This window comes from Passer domesticus, chromosome 8, assembly GCF_036417665.1.
Source record: "Passer domesticus isolate bPasDom1 chromosome 8, bPasDom1.hap1, whole genome shotgun sequence".
Taxonomy (NCBI): domain Eukaryota; kingdom Metazoa; phylum Chordata; class Aves; order Passeriformes; family Passeridae; genus Passer; species Passer domesticus.
The window spans coordinates 58,143,037-58,165,651 of NC_087481.1; the positions used below are offsets into that span (position 1 = coordinate 58,143,037).

At 51.9% G+C, this 22,615-nt stretch overlaps 1 protein-coding gene and 1 long non-coding RNA gene across 5 annotated transcripts in view; one reads left to right on the forward strand and one right to left on the reverse strand.

Annotated features, from left to right (window-relative positions):
* The window catches only part of STK32C (serine/threonine kinase 32C), a 69,425-nt gene extending 67,207 nt beyond the window's left edge, over positions 1–2,218 (reverse strand). Inside the window, exon 1 of one of the 2 annotated variants that reach the window (XM_064431643.1) lies at positions 1,969–2,218. Coding sequence is in view for 1 of the 2 variants with exons in the window: in XM_064431644.1 (XP_064287714.1) it covers positions 1,969–2,053 (85 nt within the window). In the remaining variant the exon portion in view is untranslated. The remainder of the gene's footprint in view (positions 1–1,968) is intronic. The other variant, XM_064431644.1, reaches the window with a different exon arrangement.
* Positions 2,219–7,647: 5,429 nt separating this feature from the next.
* LOC135305921 (uncharacterized) lies at positions 7,648–10,738 on the forward strand. 3 transcript variants are annotated; one of them, XR_010366922.1, is made up of 4 exons: positions 7,648–7,781; positions 9,803–9,931; positions 10,055–10,158; positions 10,392–10,738. It is a non-coding gene; the product is annotated as an uncharacterized LOC135305921 (long non-coding RNA). The 3 variants fall into 3 exon arrangements; XR_010366920.1 differs by having other exon boundaries at positions 10,055–10,738; XR_010366921.1 differs by lacking the exon at positions 7,648–7,781 and adding an exon at positions 7,839–8,424 and having other exon boundaries at positions 10,055–10,738.
* The last annotated feature ends 11,877 nt before the right edge of the window (positions 10,739–22,615 follow it).

A 22,615-nucleotide genomic window follows, 5' to 3' on the forward strand; every position in this document is an offset into this window, starting at 1 on the left:
AATGGCAATTCCTAGCAGAGGGGAAACAGTGCAGAACCCTCTGAGGCAGGAGTTTCACACCAAGGGAGAGCAAACACAGCACTGCTCTGCCCCAGGACATCCCCCAGGCACTGCCTCCACCACAGCGCTGTGACAGGAACCAGTGACACAGTGATGGCCCAAAACCAGTCCCCACAAAGTCAGGGACACACACCAAAAGGTCTGCAATGATCTGGAGTACGATCTGAGTACTGGTTGTGTTACTAGTGACCACAATAAATGTTAACCTTCTATTTACACCCTGACAAATTAACAGGGATTATCTGCTGGATTTCAGCAGTCAGGCTCATCCTTGTGCAGAGATCCATCACAAGGAACCACGTATGGGCAAATTTTGACATGCCAAATGGCCTTTTCCTTTTTATATTTTTAATTGATTTCTCATTATATTGTTGTCACTAGTAACTCTTCCACATTATGTCACACACAAACCCAAGTATCAACCGGCTTCTTTATCTAAGGAAGTTATTGGGATGTCTTAGGAGATCACCATAGCAACTGTGCCATGACAGTAAATATGAGTTCACTGGAACAACACTGTAATTGCTCTGAGCACACTCTAACAAGGAATTATGGAAAGGCAGGAGCTATCAAGGAAGCAATGTGCCAGTAATTGGGACACAGTGAAAGCGCTGATTGAAAGTACCTGGAGAGGTGTTCCCAGGCTCCTGTCAGCAGCCACTCAGCTGCACAGCTCGCTCACCCTGGCTGCCCGCACTCAGGCTCAGGGCAGAATTAAAAGCCTCTCAGAAAGAAATTTTGTTTTCAGAATGTAATTGCAGCGAAGCCTCCGATTTAAGTGTCTTTACTCAGCTTGCTCAGTGTGAATTGCTAATAAAAACTTGTTGGAGAAATAACCAGCTCTTGTGCCAGGAAGTTTGCCTGATTTAACCCGTCAGCTGCCAGAGCAGCACAGACAGGTGTGGTTCCCTCACCGAGGGAATTCCAGCACACCCTGAGCCTCACATCACTGCACTCAGACCCAGGCTGACACATCGAACTCCAGCTTTGTCCAGTGCACAGCTCCAGTACCCCCCCACACAGGGTTTTTTGTGTGTGCCCGGTTGGTGCCACAGGGCCAACGCAGCATTCAGGAGTGCCCCGGCCACCCAGCACCCATCTGCTGACCCCATGGCTCTCCCGACAATTCCCCCACCCAAGTCAAAGTTTCCTTCCTTTGCTCCTCTGAAATGTCACCCTGCACCCACGATTTCTAATACAACGGTGGTATTTCACGGCGTATTCCTAAAACTCCCCCCCACCCCAAGCCTGTATTGTGGGGAAAACCCCAGAGCAGCTTTCTGCACCGGCAGCAGCGCTCGGTGCTGATGCCGGCGGCACTGGGTCCAAGCGGGCTGTCGGTGCACAGACTGAACTCCGCTGCTCGGCGTCCCCTCGCCGCCCCTTCCCAGCCCCCGCGTGTCCGCGGGGTGTCCGTGGGCAGGGTCCCTGCGTCCTGCGGGGAGGCAACGCCGGCCGGACCCCGCACCGGGCACGGCCCCAGCCAGGGGCACCGCCGGGGGACCCCAGTGCCGGGCGGGCAGCTCGGCACCCCGGGATGGGAACCGGGGCACCCCGGGACGGGCACCGCGGGACGGGCACCGCGGGATGGGAACCGGGGCACCGCGGGATGGACATCCCCGGCTGGGAACCGGGGCACCGCGGGATGGACATCCCGGGCTGGGAAGCGGGGCACCGCGGGATGGACATCCCGGGCTGGGAAGCGGGGCACCGCGGCAACGGCGCCGCCGGGGCTGGGCAGGGCACAGTGCCCCGAGCTGCACACCCGGGCTGGGCAGGGCAGAGCATCCCGGAGCTGGACACCCGGGCGGGGCAGGGCACACCGCCCCGGAGCTGGACACCCGGGCTGGGCAGGGCAGAGCATCCCGGGCAGGGCGGGCATCCCCGAGCATCTCGGTCCGCACTCACCGTCCTCCCGCTCGTCGAAGACGGGTCTCTTGGAGGAGGAGGCGCTCGCTCCCATCCTCTTCTTCCACTTGCTCCAGTGAAACATCGGGGCGGGCGGCTGGCATGCCCTGCGGCCTCTCCCGCCGGCCCGCGGCTCCCGCGGCCGGCCCCGCCGCCGCCCTCAGCCGCCCCGCGCCCCGGCGCCGCCCGCCCGCATGGCAGCGCCCGGCGCCGCCGCCTCCCGCCCGCTGCCCGCGGCGGCCACGGCGCGGCGGGGCGGGGACAGGAGCACGGAGCGGAGCGGAGCGGAGCGGAGCGGAGCGGAGCGGGGAGGCGGGCGGGGCCGAGCGCGGGGCCGGGGAGCGGCGGGGCGGGGTGAGCGGAGCGGGGCCGGGGCGTGCGGGCAGTGGGCTGGAGCGGGACCCGGGAACGGGCCGGGGGATGCGGGCGGTGGGCTGGAGCGGGAGCGGGAGCCGGGATCGAGCCGGGGGATGCGGGCGGAGCGGGGCCAGGAGCCGGAGCGGGGCCGGGCGGGGCGGGCCGGGGGATGCGGGCAGCGGGGTGGAGCAGAGTGGGGCCGGGGCCGGGCCCGGGGCCGGGGCCGGGGCGGGCTCGGGGCGGGCCGGGCTGCACCTCCCGGCCCCGCCCGCCTCCCCGGGCGCGGGGCTGGCCGCGGCCGTGCCGGGGGCGGCGCTCCGGGCCGGGCCGGGGCGCGGTGCCGGCCCCGCGGCTGCCCGCGCGGAGCCCCGCCCGTTCGCTGTCCCCGGGGCTGTTCGCTGTCCCCGGCCCGTTCGCTGTCCCCGGCCCCGTTCGCTGTCCCCGAGCCCATTCGCTGTCCCCGGCCCCGTTCTCTGTCCCCGAGCCCGTTCTCTGTCCCCGGGGCCGTTCTCTGTCCCCGGCCCGGTCGCTGTCCCCGGCCCGTGTTTGGCTCTCGCTGGCACACCCCGCACGGGCAGCGGCAGCCGGCGCGCCGCGGTGCTGCCCAGCCTCTCCCCGGCGCTCGGCGGTGTCTGCCAGCGCACACCGCTCATCCTGCCTCGGTCCCTGGGGCTCGCTGCCTATCGGAACTCACTAGGAGCCATTCCCCCGTGTCCTGGCACTTGTAAACATCTCTCTCCATCCCTTCTGTAGGCCCCCTCCAGGCACTGGAACGCCACGATTAGATCGCCACAAAGCTTTTTATTTTCCATGCTGGCCAATCTCAGCTCTCTCAGCCTTTCCTCATGGGCCAGGTGCTCCGTCCCTCAAACCATCCCCATGGCCTCTTCTGGACTTGCTCCCAAAAGCCGATGTGCTGGCGTGCCCAGGCTGGAGGCAGCTCTGCAGGTGGGGTCTCACCGGAGCGGGGCAGAATCCCCCCTGCCCTGCTGCCCACGCTGGGGGATCAGCCCAGCACAGGTTCTGGGGCATGGCCAGCTCTCACCCCCAGCACCCCAGCTCCTTCTCCCAGGGCTGCTCCATCCCCAGCCTGCCCTGAGAGCAGTGGTTGCTCCAATCCAGCACCAGCACTGGGTCTTGCTAAAGCTCGTGAGACTGTTGAGCTGGAACATGCTCGTGGCTTGGGCATTCCTGGCTTGCTGAAATGGAATGTCTCATGGAATGGCTGATGAAAAGCTTCTCAGAAATAACTCTCAGTGCCAGCAGACCACATCAGAAACGTCATGGCAAGGGAGAGCTCTTGAGCCGGTAGCCCACAGCTGTTACACCAGCAGTACTTTCGTGGTTCCTGAGATGCTGTTTCACAAGTTTTCATTTAAAATTGATGCTGTTTTCTTTCCCAGCATGTTTTGAAATGGATACGTCAGTTATTGTGCTCCTCACAGAATGTGTGCGAGGAGGCAATCATTATTTCAAAGAGCCTGGAAGTTGTAAAGGGATTACAATGGAAAGGTATCATTTAAGAACAGTTTTCCAAAGGCAAAGAATAGTTCTCAAAGAGTAGTTCTTCGAAAAATCAGAAAGAATTTGCTCTCAAATAAAAAGATAGAACACTTTTATACAAGGCAGTAATTTTAGCTTTGTTTCGGTATAGGTTTGTGTCTAAATACACTATGAATCTCTGAGCTATCAGCTTTCCTCCTTCCTTTCTCCTGCCTTTACGTTCTGTAGGAAAAGTATGAAAGATGCTGTGTAACAGCTGCAGTCAGTTGTCATTTTCTCATTCTCCACTAATATTTGGACAATGAAATCCAGAGCACAGAGTCAGAGTCTTTTCCCAAAAAATTTTCAATATAGGATTGGGACATAAGAATGTGTTTGTCCTCATGCCAGAGGGGGGTTTCATTCCACTCCATCTCCTAATTCCTTTCCCTGTGCAGAGACAGACAGTGCAACACAGGGTTTGTTCAATTTATTCTTCATTGAGCAGCGTAGTAAGTGGTTTTACCTTCCTAAACAGGTGTCAGAGACGAATAAAAGATCTTGTAAGTTTTTTTGTTTTGTTTTGTTTTTTTTAGTGCTCCTTTATTACAGCAGAATTATGTTCATTCTAACTGTATTAATGTGCTACTTCAAGAACTCGAAAAGTGTCTCCCTTTCTGTTCGATGGGCCCTCGTGTCTGACACCAGTTTTAAGCCCAGAGAGGAGCGTGCAGTGAACGATGCCAATCCCTCAGCAGCCCCTGCATGTTGGGAGTCTCAGCACAGGTCACCCTCCTCAGTGACACAACCCCAGCCACCTGAGGAAAATGACCAGTCATGGTAGATGCCAGTCCTGCAGGAGGGAAAAGGGAAAATCCAAAACCTGCTCTACAGTGGTCCAGTGTAGGAAGGGGAAATGGAGAGAAAATTCTGCCTTCTTACATATCCCGGTCTCCAGGGAAACAGAGAACCACTTTGTGTTTGAAATGAGGGAGTTTAAATAAAAGCTGACTTTCACAGTAATTTATTCCTCAAACATCTTTGGCTGTAGCTGTGACTGCACCTCTAAGGGGCAAACGTGCAATTTGGGTGGCCAAAGGGTCACTGGGAACAGGCTGTCCTTGAAACACTGAGGGTTCATTACTCCTTTTTTCAGTTTTTCCTCTTTGTTTTCCAGTCCTTAGTGGTGTACATTTTCTGAAAAGCCAATCAGGCATTTTACCAGTGGAAGTCCTGGGGATACTCTGAGCGTGTCTGGCAGTCCTGGCAGCTGCGAGCATTCAGCAGATTGGGTGGTTTGCTTAGATCACAAAAGCCAAATGAGCTGCGAGAAGGTTCTGTTCCTCCTCGGGAAAGCAGGAGGGAACCTAGTGGGAAGCAGAGGTGCTGTGGTGGGCAGGGGGCAGTGCCCGGCCCTGCCTGAGCTGTGCCAGGTGTGCAGGGAGGGCAGGAGCAGCCGGCTGGGCTCCGAGGCTGCCGGTGCCAGAGCAGGCAGGGCAGCAGAGCTGGGCAGCAGAGCTGGGCAGCAGAGCTGGCTGCTGAGCAGCCCCAGGGCAGGGCAGGCAGGGCAGGGCAGCCTGGGCACGGGAGCTGGCACCACAGGGTTGCACCCGGCTGAGAGCAGAGCCTGCCAGAGGGCACAGCCACCAGTCGCACCTTTGGGAGTGTTTGTCTTTCCTCTCCACCTTTACTTTTGTGTAGTCACTCTTTCCCCACAGATTCGAAGAGGTAAGAGTTTTCTTTCACTTCAGCCATGAAATCACCTCCAGCCTTACAGAATTGCATATGCTGAGCCAAACTCACTCCCTGTCCAGTCAGAACCATCATCAAAATCCACTGACATTCAATGTGCAAAGGCAATGTGCATTCATTTAACTGGGAGACACAATAAAGCCAAATAAATCTTTATTAAATTCTTGGATTATTATTTTAATCAAAGTATTTGTATCCATTATTACTTCATCCCACTTTTCTCAAATGCCTCAGTTCTGCAGATGAATGAGTCTTTGAGGAATGACTGATTGTTCTCATTGCCAAGCATCGTGAGCTGCGTATTTCACATCGTGTCAAAAGTAGTATGAGGGAAACTGCAGATAATATTTAAACTTCTGCTGTTAATCTCACATTTCAATTAAGCAGCACAGATCCTGGAGTTTTCCTTGTTATGCTGTACCCTACTGGGAGCTCTTGCAGTTCCCATTCTGTCGTGTTTCTGGTGGCACAAAATGATTACAATTTTCTCCTTTCATTGCTGTACATCAGGATCAGGTTCCCTGGTATCAGGGAAGCTATCCTGAATGCAAGCAGTGTAAATAGAAACAGAACTGCCTGAAGCAGCATTATGTTCTTCATGGTTATCTGGTCTCTGGGAGCTGATGAAGCGGTTTCTAAACAAAAATACCAGCAATTACCACAGAACTGCAAAGGAGGCAAATACTATGAGAAACTCCTCATTTGGGCATAGAAACAAGGGGGGCAAGATACCATGACATTAAATTCCTTAAAAAGCCCTGTCCTGAACATAATGGCTGTAATTGCAACATGTTTAAGATGATGAAAGGAATATTACTGTGATTCCCAAAATTCACATGCCTTCTTCATCGAGAAGAAAGCCTACAGAGAAAAGCCTATGTTTATTTTTAAAAGTCCCTCTACAGAACACATAATTCTTTCAATAAACATTACATAAGAGGGAAATTTCACATATTTTCCTATCATTAGTGTTTCTGTAAATACTGCCAATTCTATTTTTAAAGATGCTAATAGTAATGACTCGGAGCCAGCTGTTCAAAGTCTTTTAACACCACCAGAGTTAAGTAATAAACTGAGTTGGAAGACAGGGATTTGATGGATGGAGCACTCAGTGGATGTGGACTTGGCTGGATGGTCACACACAGAGGCTGATCAAGGCCCCTGGGTCCCAGTGGAACCCAGTGAGGAGCGGCACCCTCAGGGGCTGGGCTGGGCACAGTTTAGTGTCCCCGAGACAGGGACAGTGGCACTGACAGTGCCCCTGAGCTGTGTGTGGGGCCACACTCCAGAGGGACGGGATGGGGCATCCAGAGGGACCCGGACAGGCTGGGGAGCTGGGGCTTGGGGCAGCTCCTCAAGTCCAGCAGGGCCCAGCACAGAGCCCTGCACGTGGGCCAGGGCAATCCCAGCCCAGGCTGGGAAGGAATGGCAGCAGCCCTGGGAAGGACTGGGGGTGCTGGCACGGCCCAGACAGGGCCCTGGCATCCCAGAGCTCCACCGTGTGCTGGGCTGGTCCCCCTGCGTGGCGTGGGGGACTGTGCCCCTCTGCCCCTCAGGTGAGAGCCCAGCAGCACATGGACCTGGAGCTGCTGGGGAGATCCAGAGGGGGCCCCGGAGCTGCTGCAGGGCTGGAGCCCCTCTGGAGCCAGGCTGGCACACCTGGGGGGCTCACCTGGAGAGGAGAAGGCTCCAGGGAGAGCTCAGAGCCCCATGCAGGATCTAAAGGGGCTCCAGGAGAGCTGGAGAGGGACTGGGGACAAGGATGGAGGGACAGGACACAGGGAATGGCTCCCACTGCCAGAGGGCAGGGCTGGATGGGAGATTGGGAATTGGGAATTGTTCCCTGGCAGGGTGGGCAGCCCTGGCACAGGGTGCCCAGAGCAGCTGGGGCTGCCCCTGGATCCCTGGCAGTGCCCAGGGCCAGGCTGGACACTGGGGCTGGAGCCCCTGGGACAGGGGAAGGTGTCCCTGCCATGGCAGGGGTGGGATGGGTGGGATTTGGGATCTCTCCCAGCCCAAACCTTGCGTGGCTCTGTGCTCTCCTGCCACAGGGGGCAGAGCAGCCGTGGAGCCAAGGTCTGGAGGTGCTGGCAGGGCAGGCTGGCCCCTCTGAGCCCACAGGTGCCAGCGCAGCTCCAGGGCCTTCCCCAGCAGGTGCTGGCACCAAGTGTGATAAAGTGCTGCCTCCCTCCTGCCAAACTGCCGCCTCCCACGCTGCTGAGGTAAGTGCAGCTACTTCAGTTGCTTGTTTTGGTTTAGCCTTTTGCAGTATCAAATATGCATCCTGCTTAATTTTCTTGATGCTGTACTGCTTGCCTAATCGTGTGAAAGAGCCATTTTATTTCTGGCACTACTTGAGCAATTCAGCCCTTTAATTTTTTGGTGACTTCTGCCTCCTTTAAGTTGTTGTTGTTTTTCTTTCCATTTACACGTCTGTTTGCTTTTCTCCTTGTGTCATTCATTTATTTAGATTAACCAAATGTTTTACTAAGAAATTAAGGACATATGCTGCTACAGTTTAATAAGATGCATTCTGAGAATTCAGTCTTTTAGTTCTGGCTGCTGCTTTGGGACTGGATCTTGTGACTCTGGCTTGCTGAAAGTCAAATGAAGCTATGGAGAGACGTATGTATTGACTTTTGCTCTACAATTTCTTTCTGCCTCATTTGGATAAAATCTTCTTAGACAGTGCCATGTTAAAAAAGGAGAGTATTTTGTTACTGTGCTGATGCTGCAGAGAGCTCAGGCTTCAGTGAGGAGCTTGAACTGGACAACCAGATTTGAAAGAGGAACACTGAAAGTCCTGCTTTAAGATGATTTACCTAAGTTATGGATCTTTCTCAGTCCACTTTCTCTCCCTGAAATGTCAGTGAATTTGTTTCACCATTACTATTGTGCTACAAAATTCTAAACACAATGCTGAGATCAAAACTAGCTGAAATAATCCCTGCTTTAATTAATGGGATGATGTCATTCCTTTCAATCCTAATGTATTTTCTTATGTAACCTTAAATAAAATTACACTCAAATATTTTTTTTTTTTGTTTTGGGTAAACAAATACAAAGCAATACTTCTTCCAGCACTTCCTTGCCATTGATCCATTTGTATTCACCATGAGTGTTGCCCTCTGGTTTACAAATGCTGCTTGTAATTAGGATTTAATTACCTGAGTAGCCTCAAAGAAAATCTGTTCCAGGAAAAGCATGATGTAATGACTAGTCATACCTGCTTTTCCTTAAAATCAGTAGTAGCCTCTTTGGTAGCACCTGTCTGTTCAAAGCAGACGTGCATCCATGCTGAGGAACAGGTGCCTTGCCTCCTTCAGTCCTAGTAAGGGCATTTTTAAAGAACTTGTGCCCCCAACAAAACAAAGCAAAAACAAACAAACAAACAAAACCCACATAAAACCCCATGGACATTCAGGCCAGCTGAGCTGTGCGTTGGAGGCAGCTGCTCCTGTGAAACAGCAGCACGATGTGGCCCTGCAGGACAGCACAGGGGTGGGAATTCCGAGGTTTCTGGGGAAATGGAAGCCTTCAGGGTCCCAGGGGCTGCAATGCACAGCAGGCTCCTGCCTGGGCAGCCCTGCAGGTCAGGAGTTCCCAGTGCAGGGGCTGATCCAGGCAGCCAAGGTGGGGGCAGAGGGGCCCTGGCTGGGGGAGGTGTTCAGTTTCCATGCATGGGATGCAAGCAGATGTTTCCTGTTTGCCCAAAAATGCATTTCCCAGGCTGTCTGGTTTCTCACACCTCCAGGTGCACCCCATGTGAGGGTGCCAGCTGTTCTCCCTGCACAGGGACACGCCTCAGGGACAAGCAGGTCTGACCCTGCTTTACAGCGCCAGTCTGACCTCCACTTTGTATTGAGTGTTTCATGGAGTCACAGGGGGCGTTGGGAGGACATCAAAGCTCATCCCATCCCACCCCTGCCCTAGGCAGGGTTCGCTTCCCCTATCCCAGGTTGCTCCAAGCCCTGTCCTTGGACACTTCCAGGGATGGGGCAGCCACAGCTTCTCTGGGCAACCTACAGATTCTTAGCTATGGTCTTTAATTCCTGGATTTTATTGCTTTTAACAAAAAATCCTAGACTAAATCACTTCCATGTGCAGTTGATGTAGTTGTGCATTCTTTAAAGCCCTTTAGTTGTTCTTGCCACAGAAACGTGGAGCCCCTCACAGTGCTCACGTGTGACATTTTACAAATCCTCTTTTGGGTCTAAAATATGTTTGTGTTTTTCTCTCTCAGAACTGGCATCCGGAAGAAAATGTCCTATCAACAATTCCTGACAAATTGTTTTGGAAGCTGCCAGATCTGCTTTGGCTGGTTCTCCAGTCTAAAAGGATTAAAGCTCCCCCATGCAATTGGTTACCACAAGTAAGATCACTGGTCATACAGGCAATCTAATAACAATTGTATTTATCTTCCTCTTGCCTGACTGTAATTTCATTGCAACAGTCAGACTTTGAGATGCTTTTTTTGGTACTGACTTTGGTGCAGGGGAATGGTAGAGAAGCTTGATGCTGTTTGCTGAAGCTCAGATGAACAGAAAGGTCCAGCTGATGTTACAGGGTGAATCTCCAAACTCTTTTAACCTCAGAAATGTAAGAGCTGTTTCTTTTTTGATGTGAGATTTGTACCATGTTCACTGGGTGGCTATTTTGATGGTGGTGTAGGGGAAGTGGAAATGCAGACCCACAGCCACAAACCGCGTGTCTGTCCTGGTGGCACTGAAGGACAGCTCTGTCAGACAGAGCTCCCATCCATCTGCTGCTGATGGCTGTCTGACAAGGTGTTTGTCACCTCTTGGGAGGATTGATTGTCTGTCCCTGTCCAGGTGAACTGTGCAGGGAGGAAGGTTCACCACAATGACAGCATCACTCTGGGAAGTGACATGTGCTCTCCCCTTGCCGTGACCACCAAACTAACTTCTCACCAGCTTTGTGGTGTCCTTGCACAGCTCCTTGCTTCCCACTCCAGAACTGGAAGACAAGAAGTCCCACTATGTGGTAATTAACTGGAACAAAGACATTTTTTTACTGGAAGGAAAGAAAAGACCAGCACAGACCAGCTTGTTTGCAGTAGTGGCACCAAAATAAACATTTCTGTGAGAATGTTGATGAGGAAAAGGAGGCAGGGAAAAAACCAAACCACAAACACAGCATGATGGTGCCTCCGGGGAAATTCTTCATAGGCATTCCTCCCTGTGAGGGTGGGCAGGGCTGGGACAGGGTGCCCAGAGCAGCTGGGGCTGCCCCTGGATCCCTGGCAGTGCCCAAGGCCAGGCTGGACACTGGGGCTGGAGCACCTGGGACAGGGGAAGGTGTCCCTGCCATGGCAGGGGTGGCACTGGGTGGTCTCTAAGGTCCCTTCCAACCCAAACCTTTCTATTCCATGATTCAATCTTGTGACTGAAACAAGGTGCTTAAAGCATTTTAAGATCTGTTTGTGAATCATTACATATTCTACTCGTGATTAGACAAATGCAGCAAATGAAGGTTATGTTCCAAAAATAGCTGGAGAATACCAAGGTTTTGAAAAGCAGCTCTCATGTCCAATTTTTAAATTGGACAGGACTAAGAGTATTTTGATATGGTTTTAAGTTGTATGTTCCTCATTCTATGAGGGGTTCCTCAAATCCAGTGGCAGTTATCCACTCCTTTGTGTGTTGTACTTTGTCTTTTTTGTGTGTTGTACTTTGTCTTGTTTGTGTTTTCCCACTGACTTCAGCCAGCAGCTCAGCTTTTAGGAAATGCCCACCAGAAATATCCACTGAATATTCCTCAGTTGCATTTTGTCCTCATTACATGTCGGTCCACAAGCTGTATTCCAGGCTATTTGGGAATTCTGTGGGTATCCTTTCTCTCCTTTTGCTGCTTTAAAAGCCATTGAATTCCCCACTTCAAAATGTGAATGTGAACACAGTGCTTTCAGGCTTTGACTGAATTGAAATGTCTTTAAATATTGCCACAAATGTTAATGTGATGTTGAACAGCTGCCAAAATGTTTGTTTCTCCTTCCTAGAGGTAATGAAATATTATGACTGAAACTACCAAGCTTCCTTAGCGTTTGTTTTGTTGAGTTTTAACAGTAAACAAGTCAATTTGCAATGCTAGGAAATAAACCCAGCCCTTCATCTTGAGAGTTTCATTCGAGCTGATCTGCTGCTGGAGAGAAAAGCTGTTTAAAGGAATGCTATTGAAATGGTGAAAGGGAAGCAGTGGAAAATCGGGAGTGGCTGAGGCTGGTTTGTGTTTAGGCTCTGCTCGGTGGCTGTGGGGACAGTCCCCCTGCCTGTGCTGGCATGCAGTGTGCTGCACTTGGAGCACACTCGGCAGCCCTGAGCACTTCACAGCTCGGCAGCAACAACTCTCTCCTGAGCCTAGACGTGCTGGCATGCTTCAGAGCTTGGGCTTTGACTAAATGCTAACAGGTTTTCAGGCAGATCAAAAGCTATTCTCTTATATGTGACACGGATGTCTGCTGTGCCCAACGCAAAGCTGCTTCCCAGAACACGAACAGCAGAGGTTTTCAAAAAAGGAAGTTGATGAAATTAAATAAAAACAGGGCATATTTCTTTCTAATCTTATTATCAGGAATGGCTGAGCAGCTTTAGCTCAGATTTAGCCAGAGGAAGGCACTCAGCAGCCCAAAGAGCTAAAGCTCAGCAAAAATATAAACAACAGCAATGATGTGTTTATAACGGGGACAGTCAGCATCAGACTTTAAAGTGATAAGCAGGATTTGCAAAGATCAAATACTAAATATTGGAGCAGTGTATAATGAATGGGCATAAATGCAAACTTCAGATTGTCATGCTGGAAAGCTTTGGGCTGCGTTGTTTTCCAGCACTGATGTTAATGCTGGAGAAATCTGAAATTGGCTTGTGTGCCTTTCCCACTCCTTCCTGCTGAAGGAAACAAAGGCAGGAAAAAAATTAAAGAGGAAAAATATCTTTGTGTTTCCATTCAATTCAGTGAACTTTGCTTTTGCAGTTGCTACTCTTTTCCAATTTATTGATAAGGCAATTGAAAACTGCTTTTGGAAAGGAATCCTATAAACAAGCTCCCACAGAGCTTGGTGAGTGCTCACTTCTGGTATAATGTCAAAGATTTTTTTGCTTCTCAGTGTTGAATTCTGTGATTACACTTAAAATACTTAGATATCTATGTAAATGATGGGATTAATTTATTGCAAATGTGTTATGAGAGAGGGGGGAAATTATTTGTGTTATTTATAATGACAGAATGCCAGACTGGTTTGGGTTGGAAAGGACCCCAAATCCCCCCCAGTGCCACCCCTGCCATGGCAGGGACACCTTCCCCTGTCCCAGGTGCTCCAGCCCCAGTGTCCAGCCTGGCCTTGGGCACTGCCAGGGATCCAGGGGCAGCCCCAGCTGCTCTGGGCACCCTGTGCCAGCCCTGCCCACCCTGCCAGGGAACAATTCCCAATTCCCAATCTCCCATCCAGCCCTGCCCCTGGCAATAGGAGCCATTCCCATTCTGGTCCCCCCAGGCTGTGTGCAGAGGGTGCTGAGAGGTGACCTGGGCTGTGTGGCACCTGTGGGTACCTCAGGGTCACTGTGTGGCACCTTTGTTCACTGTGTGGCACCTGCGGGTCAGTGTGTGCCATGTATGGTCTATGTATGGTACCTGTGGTCACTGTGCCACCTGTGGTCACTGTGTGGCACCTGCGGGTCAGTGCCCCCTCAGACACAGCTCCCAGGCTCCATCCCTGTGCCAGCTGCTGCTGCACATCCTGGAGCAGGGCGCTGTGCCAGCAGGAGCATTTGCAGCAGAGCTTTGGACAGGGACCCAAAGCCCGTCAGGGAGCAGGGAGGTGCCGGGGCTGGAGCCTGGCTGGGCCAGCACAGCCCCTGCTGCCCACCCTGCTGCCCACCCTGCTGCCCAGCACAGTGCCCAGCACAGTGCCCAGCACAGTGCCCAGCACAGTGCCCAGCGCAGTGCCCAGCAGCCCAGGCCACCAGACACTCCATTCCTGCCTCCATGAGCCGCCTGTTCCTGGAATAACCCTGTTCTGACAAATGCAAAGATAGTATTTGACTGCTGAGTGTCTGTGTGTCCCTCAGAGCAGAACGAGCCGCGGTCTGCTGCCTGCCTGCAGTGGAACTGGTCCCATGCAGGGCCCTTTTCTGGCCAGCCCGGCTCTGGATTTGTGCCCTGTCTCCCTGTGATGTCGCAGGTTTCCCCGGCCGTTCCTGAGCTCAGGGTTCCCTGCCATACGCTGCAGTGCTGGGGCTGTGCAGGTGCTCCTGCCGTGCTGCAGTGCTGGGGCTGTGCAGGTGCTCCTGCCGTGCTGCAGTGCTGGGGCTGTGCAGGAGCTCCTGCCATGCTGCAGTGCTGCTGGCTGTGCAGGATCTCCTGCCGTGCTGCAGTGCTGGGGCTGTGCAGGTGCTCCTGCCGTGCTGCAGTGCTGGGGCTGTGCAGGATCTCCTGCCGTGCTGCAGTGCTGGGGCTGTGCAGGTGCTCCTGCCGTGCTGCAGTGCTGCTGGCTGTGCAGGAGCAGCCAGTGCTCCTGCCGTGCTGCAGTGCTGCTGGCTGTGCAGGATCTCCTGCCGTGCTGCAGTGCTGGGGCTGTGCAGGTGCTCCTGCCGTGCTGCAGTGCTGGGGCTGTGCAGGAGCAGCTGGTGCTCCTGCCGTGCTGCAGTGCTGGGGCTGTGCAGGTGCACCTGCCGTGCTGCAGTGCTGCTGGCTGTGCAGGTGCTCCTGCCGTGCTGCAGTGCTGGGGCTGTGCAGGATCTCCTGCCGTGCTGCAGTGCTGGGGCTGTGCAGGAGCTCCTGCCGTGCTGCAGTGCTGGTCGCTGTGCAGGTGCTCCTGCCGTGCTGCAGTGCTGCTGGCTGTGCAGGATCTCCTGCCGTGCTGCAGTGCTGGGGCTGTGCAGGTGCTCCTGCCGTGCTGCAGTGCTGGTCGCTGTGCAGGTGCTCCTGCCGTGCTGCAGTGCTGGGGCTGTGCAGGTGCTCCTGCCATGCTGCAGCTCTGCTCAGCCCGCAGCAGGGCTCGGAGCACGCAGGCACGGGCAGGTTTGGGAGCAGCACAGGCACAGATGGCTGAGGCAGCAGGCTCCCCGAGCTGCGCTGGCTCCGGGCACAGCAGAGGTGCCCGTCCTGCCAGTGCTGCCCTGCATGCCTCCCTCAACCTCCTGGTGGCTTTAGCAGTGCCAGGGCCTGCGTGAGGCTGGCACGATGGGGCCAGCCTGCTGCTGTCCTACCAAAATCCCTGCTTTGGCTGCTCTGCAGCCCTGGCAGAGCCCAGGGTTGTGGCACCGGGGGACAGTGGCACAGTGGCACAGCCACCAGCCCCTCACACACAGGGGCTGTGTTTACAGAGGCCTGTCCCTGTGCCCAGGGCTGCTGCAGGCTCTGCTCCTGCACGGGACAGGCGAGCCCTGGCCAGCACGATGCTCTCCCCTGGCTGAAGGGGGCCCAGTGCCAGGACTCGCCCTGGTGCACAGCACCAAAGCATTTCCCTGCAGGGGAGCTGTGCCTCCAGGCTCCCGCGGCACCTCACAGCACCTGGACACTGCCAGGCACTCCACCTGGAGCCTGGGAGAGCACCCGCACTGTGCCTGCGACACAGGCAGCTGTTGGCAAAACCCAGTGTGTTTTTACAGAACACACGTTTTCACAAAACAGTTTTGTGAAAAATATGTTTCTGAGCTGAATTCCAGCGCACTCCTCCTCCTCCGTCCTGCACTGTCCCCAGGCTCTCACCTGCCATCAGAAGCACCTGGACAGGGGCAGAGCAGGACACAGAGGTGCAGGGGCAGCCCTGACTCAGGGGAGCCACCCTGCCCTGCTGCCTTCTCTGCCAGGGAGTAGGACACCAGTCTCATGACACTGGTCCCAATCAAAATATATCAAAATACCAATCAATACCACCAAAAATCTGTAAGGTCATCTGAGGTCAGTTTGGAGGCTGACCCATGATAATTCTGCCTCAGCTGTTAGACTTGGGCATGTTTTCCTGTAGACCTGAAAGGAATTCTCAGTGTTCACCTTTGTTGATTGAACCTTTTGTTGTTGTCAAAAGTCACCTGCTTGATGAATGTGACACCTTTGGAAGGGAGGCAGAAGGCTGAAAAGTGACAAATCACTTTTGTTATTTACCTGTGGCTGTTCCTAAATCTGGTTCACCTGATTCACGTAGAATTGTCATGAAATAGCAAAGATGAGAAGTTCACTGCCCAGGCTCAGCCTCCTCTGCTGTCAGAGGGCTGAGAGCACAGTTATCAACCCTTCAGCGCAGCAAAGAAAGCCCAGGCACTGCAGAATGGTGTGGCTGCCCCTGCCCAAGAGCTCTTCACAACTGTCAGTGATTTAGGAGCAATTCCAGAGTGAAGCTTCTCAGGAGGGGCTGTGGTTTGGAACGGCAGTGACTGAATTTGTAAGGGGTACTGAAAGGTGCAGTGCCAGCTTGCCGCCCGGTGTGCCAGTGGCCTGGGCAGCTTCCCCCTGCACTCAGATCAGAGTGTTCAAACCTCAGTGCCTTCCAGCAAGAGAAAAAGAGATCACATTTTTTCAATAGTGAAGTCATCTGTGACTCATTTTGATAATTTCTGTTTAAAAATAGATTCAGTTTCTTCGTAATAAACTATTTTAAATCTAATTGTATTCCCAAATAGTCCTTTACAAGGTGCATTTTCAAAGCCATTTCTGCTTGTTGATAACTAAACTCTTCCATTTCTGCATTTGTAATTTATTATTATTTGAAGTAATTTTCTTATTTGTGACTCATGGCACTATGGAAAGGTGTTCTGGTAATTGTATCTTGTTAGCAAACGTTTGGGTTTGGCTGGAATGCGTTCTGTGTGCTGAAGCCCCAAAGCCAGCAGTCCAAGGGATGGCTCAGGGCACAGGGGATGCTGGCTGCTGTGACAGGGACAGGTCCTGCAGGAATTCTGCACACACTGTCACTCACAAACCAGCAGCAGCAATTGCACAGCAGCACATTCAGTCTGTGCAATGAACACGTATTTTCAGTTTTATCCACTCTTGTTACTCTGTACCATAATTACATGTATGGGCTCCTGGGCTGGGTTTTTGCTTTGTAGGCAAATTCTTCCTTTATGTGTTTTTTCTTGGCCATTTTGCCTGCCTGGAATATTCCACTGCTCTGTGGTCCCAAGTAATTCCTCTTTCCCGACCTCTCCTCAGAGCTCCTGGACTTTTTACAAGATCTTGTAGGGACAGGACAGGGGGGGATGGCTTCAAACTGAAAGAGTGAGTTAAGATTAGATATGAGGAAAGAATGAGGGTGGGCAGCCCTGGCACAGGGTGCCCAGAGCAGCTGGGGCTGCCCCTGGATCCCTGGCAGTGCCCAAGGCCAGGCTGGACACTGGGGATGGGGTGGGACAATGGGATGGGACAATGGGATGGGATGGGATAATGGGATAATGGGATGAGCTTTAAGGTCCCTTCCAGCCTGGGCTGTTCTCTGATTCTGTGAGACACTGGAGGCTGATTCCACCTTGTTCCCTCACGAGCTTTAGGTGCAGTAAATGAAATGCCTGCTCTGCAGGCAGTATGGGGCACATGTGCAGTGCAGTTAAAGCTTCCTCCAACCTTCAGGGTAAGAGGGACAAGCCCATGGGGTGGAGCCCTGCAGGCAGCAGGGTGTGGGTGCCCTCTCCTTGCAGTGAAATCCACCTGCCCTCGGAGCTCAGCTCTCTGTCCCCAGGGAATGAGCCATGGAGGATGCAGCTCTGTCCCGTGGTGGTGCCTGGAAGAGCTCCTGCTCCCCCAGGGTCCCAGAGCCCCCCGCTCCTCCCTCGGCTGCTCCTGGACTGCTGCTCCTGCATGCTGGGCTTTGTTTTTTCTTTTCAAGTGTACCTTGTCAATATTGCAGGAGTTGACATTTCCAGGGAAGTGCTGTCAAATGGAGCTGCTAATCACACTGCAAGATTTGTTTTGTAACATTCCTTTCAGCTTTAATTACTGGTAATTTAGAACCAAAGAGCTGTGCCGTGAGCAATGTATTTGTCATTTCTGAGGTTTTAGAGAAACATTCAAAAAGGGCAAATACATTATTTCATACTGGAATGAGGGAGGCAGACAGACACAGGCAGAATTTTAAGCAGCCAGCCTGTCAAAGGTGAGGCAGGTTGGACTGTGCAGTTGAGCTGGGAATGGAGATTTGCAGTGACTCCTGCAGTACAATGTGGAAAATATATCCTGATTGGGATTGGCTGTGGGGCTTTTGGTGCTGCGCTTCCAAAATACATCTTTATCAACCATATGTCCATCTAAGATAAATGTCAGGACAAAGTATGATGCTACCCTTCTCTTAGAGGCTTGGTACATTTATTTCCTCAAAGATTTACCAGATTTCAGCTGTTGTTCTTTTGTTTGAATCAAAAATAATGGAAAGTATTATTTAATTCTTCAAAATCTAGTTAGACAGGGAAGATTGCTTCTTTTGTTTTACTGCTATGAAACATAATTTATAAATGTTTATAAGTAATCAGCAGAAACCTGATTTCTGAAATGGGCTGTGCATCTTTGGCACTGTGTTCCAGCAGGCAGTGAGAGAGGCCTGACAGTGACTGCCACCCTACCTGTCACCTTCTCTGCACCTGTGCTGCACACATTTCTGCTTGTGGGACAATGGGTGCTCGTGGTTTCCTTGGGCAAGGACAGTTCTGGTGATGCTGGGACTGAGAAGCAACAGAGACCCAAAGATTCCAGCAGCAGCAGAAAGTCACAATGGAAAACTTCAGTTAAAAACTTCACTTCCTTTTCTTTCATATGAGGAAAAATGATACAGTATAAAAATTATTTATCAAAATAATGCATTTATTTATGAGTGGGTGGTAGCACTGGGGTAGCTGACAAAGTTCATTTTGTCTGACTAAGCTGGAATAGGGCAAACAATTTGCGTAGAGAAACAGTCAAAAATTTTAAAAACCAAATTTAAAAATCCATGAAAATTTGCAAAGCTATTAAGCAACATGAGAATATAAGGGAAAAAAAAAAAGAGAAAAAGAAGAAAAGCATGCAGACAATCACGACACTCTGGAAGCTCTCTGGAGCACGGAGAGGAGCCAGGAGCAGGAGGCTGGGCTGGGCTGCTGTGCTGGAAAGGGCTACTCACCCAGCAGCAGAGAGCAATGGCAGCTGACATTTCACAGGGCGTGTAGGGGAAATGGGGATATTGGGGAAGAAAAGAGGACAGTCAGTTAGCAGAAGGCTCTGGGGGAAATGGAAATGCAGTACTGCACACAGAGGAAATGCCTTCTGTGTGCTCGTGTGTCAAGGGACAGTCATCACATTTGTGTACAACTGACGCTCAGACCTACTTTAACGAAATCATTTAGTACATTATAATACCCCATAAGTAATTTTTGGAAGCAGCTCAGTATCGTTCATCCGCACACCAGAAGCCTGAGTGTTGTCTGTGTTTGCATGAGGTGTTTGGGCTCGTGTTCTTAGAGCAAATTCTGTTTGTCTCTTCTCACACTTTCTTTTTTTTTCCCCAGTGTTGCAGTTATAAATTTACATTAGGAGGGTAGAATTAAGAAGTTGTCAGCAGAGAGGGAAAGATGCATTATTTATGGTCTGATGGATTCCAGAAGCCATTAATAATGGAAATACTGGGCATATTCCCACAGAATGCCTCTTCTCACAGTTAAGCTTTCCTGTAATGAAGGCTAATTACTGTGGGTACCATTAGTATCAGACTGGAATGAGGGGTGTTAAATGTGGTATCATTCAAGGAAATGCAGTAAACTTAGGGTATAAATAAGCTACTTGAGGTGAAAAATCATGTGGGTAAACATTAAAATACAAAAAATATCAACTCAAAATACCATGAGCCTGGAAACTAAGTCAAAATACTGATGTAGAGATGACTCTTTTTAACAAATTTCAGTCCCATGTGTGGTATCATTAAAGGCAACCACATGCATGCCCAGAATGTCACATGATTATTGTCTTTGTGTTTTAAGACCTTGGTTTTAATTCTTGCTATTTCTCAATTAGGCGGTACTGTTGAATAATTAGCACTATTTACCTTCAAATTTCACCACATTTTAGCATGACCTGACAGCAAGCAGTGTGTTTTTCTAAGGAGACATGTTTCATCTGCCCTACCTGTGCTTAATGTTTGTATCATTTTCCATGTCAGTGCACGTTTATTTTAGCATGCACAGCGTGTAGAACCCTGCTTACCTAGATTTGAATTTCTCAGGATCTGTGTGACCCTCCTGGCCTGGCTTTTTCCCCGGCAGGAGAGCTGCCCTGCAGGGATCTGGGGAGAGGGAGGCAGAGGGGCAGAGAGCGCAGCTCTGAAGCTGAGCTGCTTTCTCAGGAGGCTGAGCTGGGGCTGTTTGAGCCCTGTGAGCTCCCCAGCCATGCACGCCGCCCTCGGCAGGGCTCGGCACAGATGGGCACTGCACCAGGGCTGGGAGAGCAGAGCTGCCCGCAGGAAGGGCTCCTCACCTGCCTCCAGCCACAGCAGAGCTGCTGTCAATTAGTGACAATTAGTGTCAATCCATCAGCTGGAAACCTTTACAGTTTTCCAGGAACAAGACCAGTGATGTATTAAATAGATCTCTAAAAGCATACTTGTGTGCTTTTAAAGATATTTTGTGGTTTCAAAAGTCCAGCCCTAGTATGATTTTAAATCTAGTGTTAATGATATAGCTAGAACTCCAAAGTTCCCTGTTTCACAGAACTGTCCTTGTGTCAGGGCCTGAAGGGGCTCCAGGAGAGCTGGAGAGGGACTGGGGACAAGGATGGAGGGACAGGACACAGGAAATGGCTCCCACTGCCAGGGGCAGGGCTGGATGGGAGATTGGGAATTGGGAATTGTCCCCTGGCAGGGTGGGCAGGGCTGGCACAGGGTGCCCAGAGCAGCTGGGGCTGCCCCTGGATCCCTGGCAGTGCCCAAGGCCAGGCTGGACACTGGGGCTGGAGCACCTGGGACAGGGGAAGGTGTCCCTGCCATGGCAGGGCTGGAATGGGTGGGCTTTGAGGTCCTTCCCACCCAAACCATTTCATGGTTCTGTGAATCAGAACAGGCCATTGCTAATCATGGGAATAAATCAGAGGTTCCTCTCCAGAGGAGGCAGCTGTAGAGGGTGAGTTTCATTGAGTGTTTCAGGGGTTTTGGTAGATACTGGCATTTTAATGAGTTTGGTTTGGAAATGAGCAAAGGTGACAAGTGTGTGTTGCTTGTGTGGTAAAGTGGACTATTCCTGTTGTTTTCCCAAACTCCCTCACCGTTTGTAACAGCCTTCCTTTCCAACAAACAGCATACCTGAATCACTCCTGCTAGTGATTTTGGGTTTTAACTCCCCTTCAGTGAGGCTCAATCCTGAAAGTTTTCAGGATTTGATTACTGTTCTTTAAAACAGCAAATCAAGTGTTGTTCCTGCTGATTTTTGTACATGGAGTTGTGTTGCGCTCTGTTTAACTCACCCAGGCTGGAACGACAAACCAAGTGTAAATGATGGTCTAGAACAGCGTTGTGGCTTAGTTCTGTGATCACGTTTAATGGCAGTTTACACAGTGTGTATTTAGAGAAAAATATTCCCATGGTCTTAATATTTAGAATCTGTGGGCATGGACATGAGGTTTGGGAACCTTGTGTAACAGGCGAGTTTCTGCTCCCTCCCACGTGGCCCATCTGTGAGTGCTGGGCGGGAGCAGAGCAGCTCCACGCTGCTGCAGGGATGCTGGGCCTGCAGGGATGCTGGGGCTGCAGGGATGATGGAGCTGCAGGAGCTGCAGGGATGCTGGGGCTGCAGGGATGATGGAGCTGCAGGAGCTGCAGGGATGCTGGAGCTGCAGGGATGCTGGAGCTGCAGAGATGCTGGAGCTGCAGGAGCTGCAGGGATGCTGGGCCTGCAGGGATGCTGGGCCTGCAGGGATGCTGGGCCTGCAGGGATGCTGGGCCTGCAGGGATGATGGGGCTGCTGGGAGCACTGCTGCTGCCCCAGGTGTGAGCACAGGAGCAATGGGGAAGCCCAGAGTGGGTCTGCTCCAGGATCCAGGGTACCACCGAGTCTGCAGCTCAGAGAGAGCCACAGCTTTGCTGGACAGAGCCAACCCCCCCGTCTCTGGGCAGCACAGTGACGGTGGCAGCAGCAGCTCTGGGCACAGGGAGGGTGGCTGGGTGCTGGGGTGGTCAGCTGATGAGCTGGGCACCTCCAGGGGCACCCGAAGAATCCCTGACACAGCCCCAGCGAGTGAGCCAGGCTTTGGAGCACAGTGCAAAGGTACCCTCGAATGAATCAGCAGCAGGTAAATGTGCAAGATCACTGGATGAGTTCAGTTCTGCACCTATAAAGGTGTAATTTGAGATAAGGCTACGTTTGTTTAACCTGAGATGCCGGCTGGGATGAAATGCAAGGTGTGCAAAAGCTTTCACTTCATGGTTATCATCATTGTATGGCATTGTGTCACACATTTAGAATCACAGGATGACAGCAGGGTTTGGGTTGGAAGGGACCCTAAAGCCATGGGCAGGGACACCTTCCACTAGCCCAGGTTGCTCCAAGCCCCATCTCATCTGGCCTTGACATTTAAACTGATTATGTTAGAAGACATCTCTTGTTTTGACTCACAGATTGCATCTGGGCCCTCGTAGTATGTTAATGATTATTGTAGCTGTTTGCTTTGCCTTTTTGCTTCCTCTGATACATGGAACATATTTTTAACTCCGATTCATCATGCAGAGAGCTCTGTCTTCAGCTCAGTCATACACAGCTCATGCAATACTTATTTATACCCCAGTCAGCACTGGCAGGCTGTAAATGCTGCAGGCAAATGAGAGAAGTTGGGGTTATATATGGCTCTAACTCAGTCCTTATATGCACATTAATTACGTCACTCTTGGCTTCCACTCTGTTTTTTCTTCAAAGTAGAGATCCCAGCACAGAGCTGGGATTTTCCGCTGGCATGCCCTGCTCTGTTTCAGAATTCCCTGCTGTTTAACAGGATTAGTGGATTTGGCACACTTAAACCTTGCTGGGGGCTGTGGTGGACTTTGCCCGGGGTTGGGTGACCCTGACAGAGCACAGGCTCAGGCAGCGATGTGGGG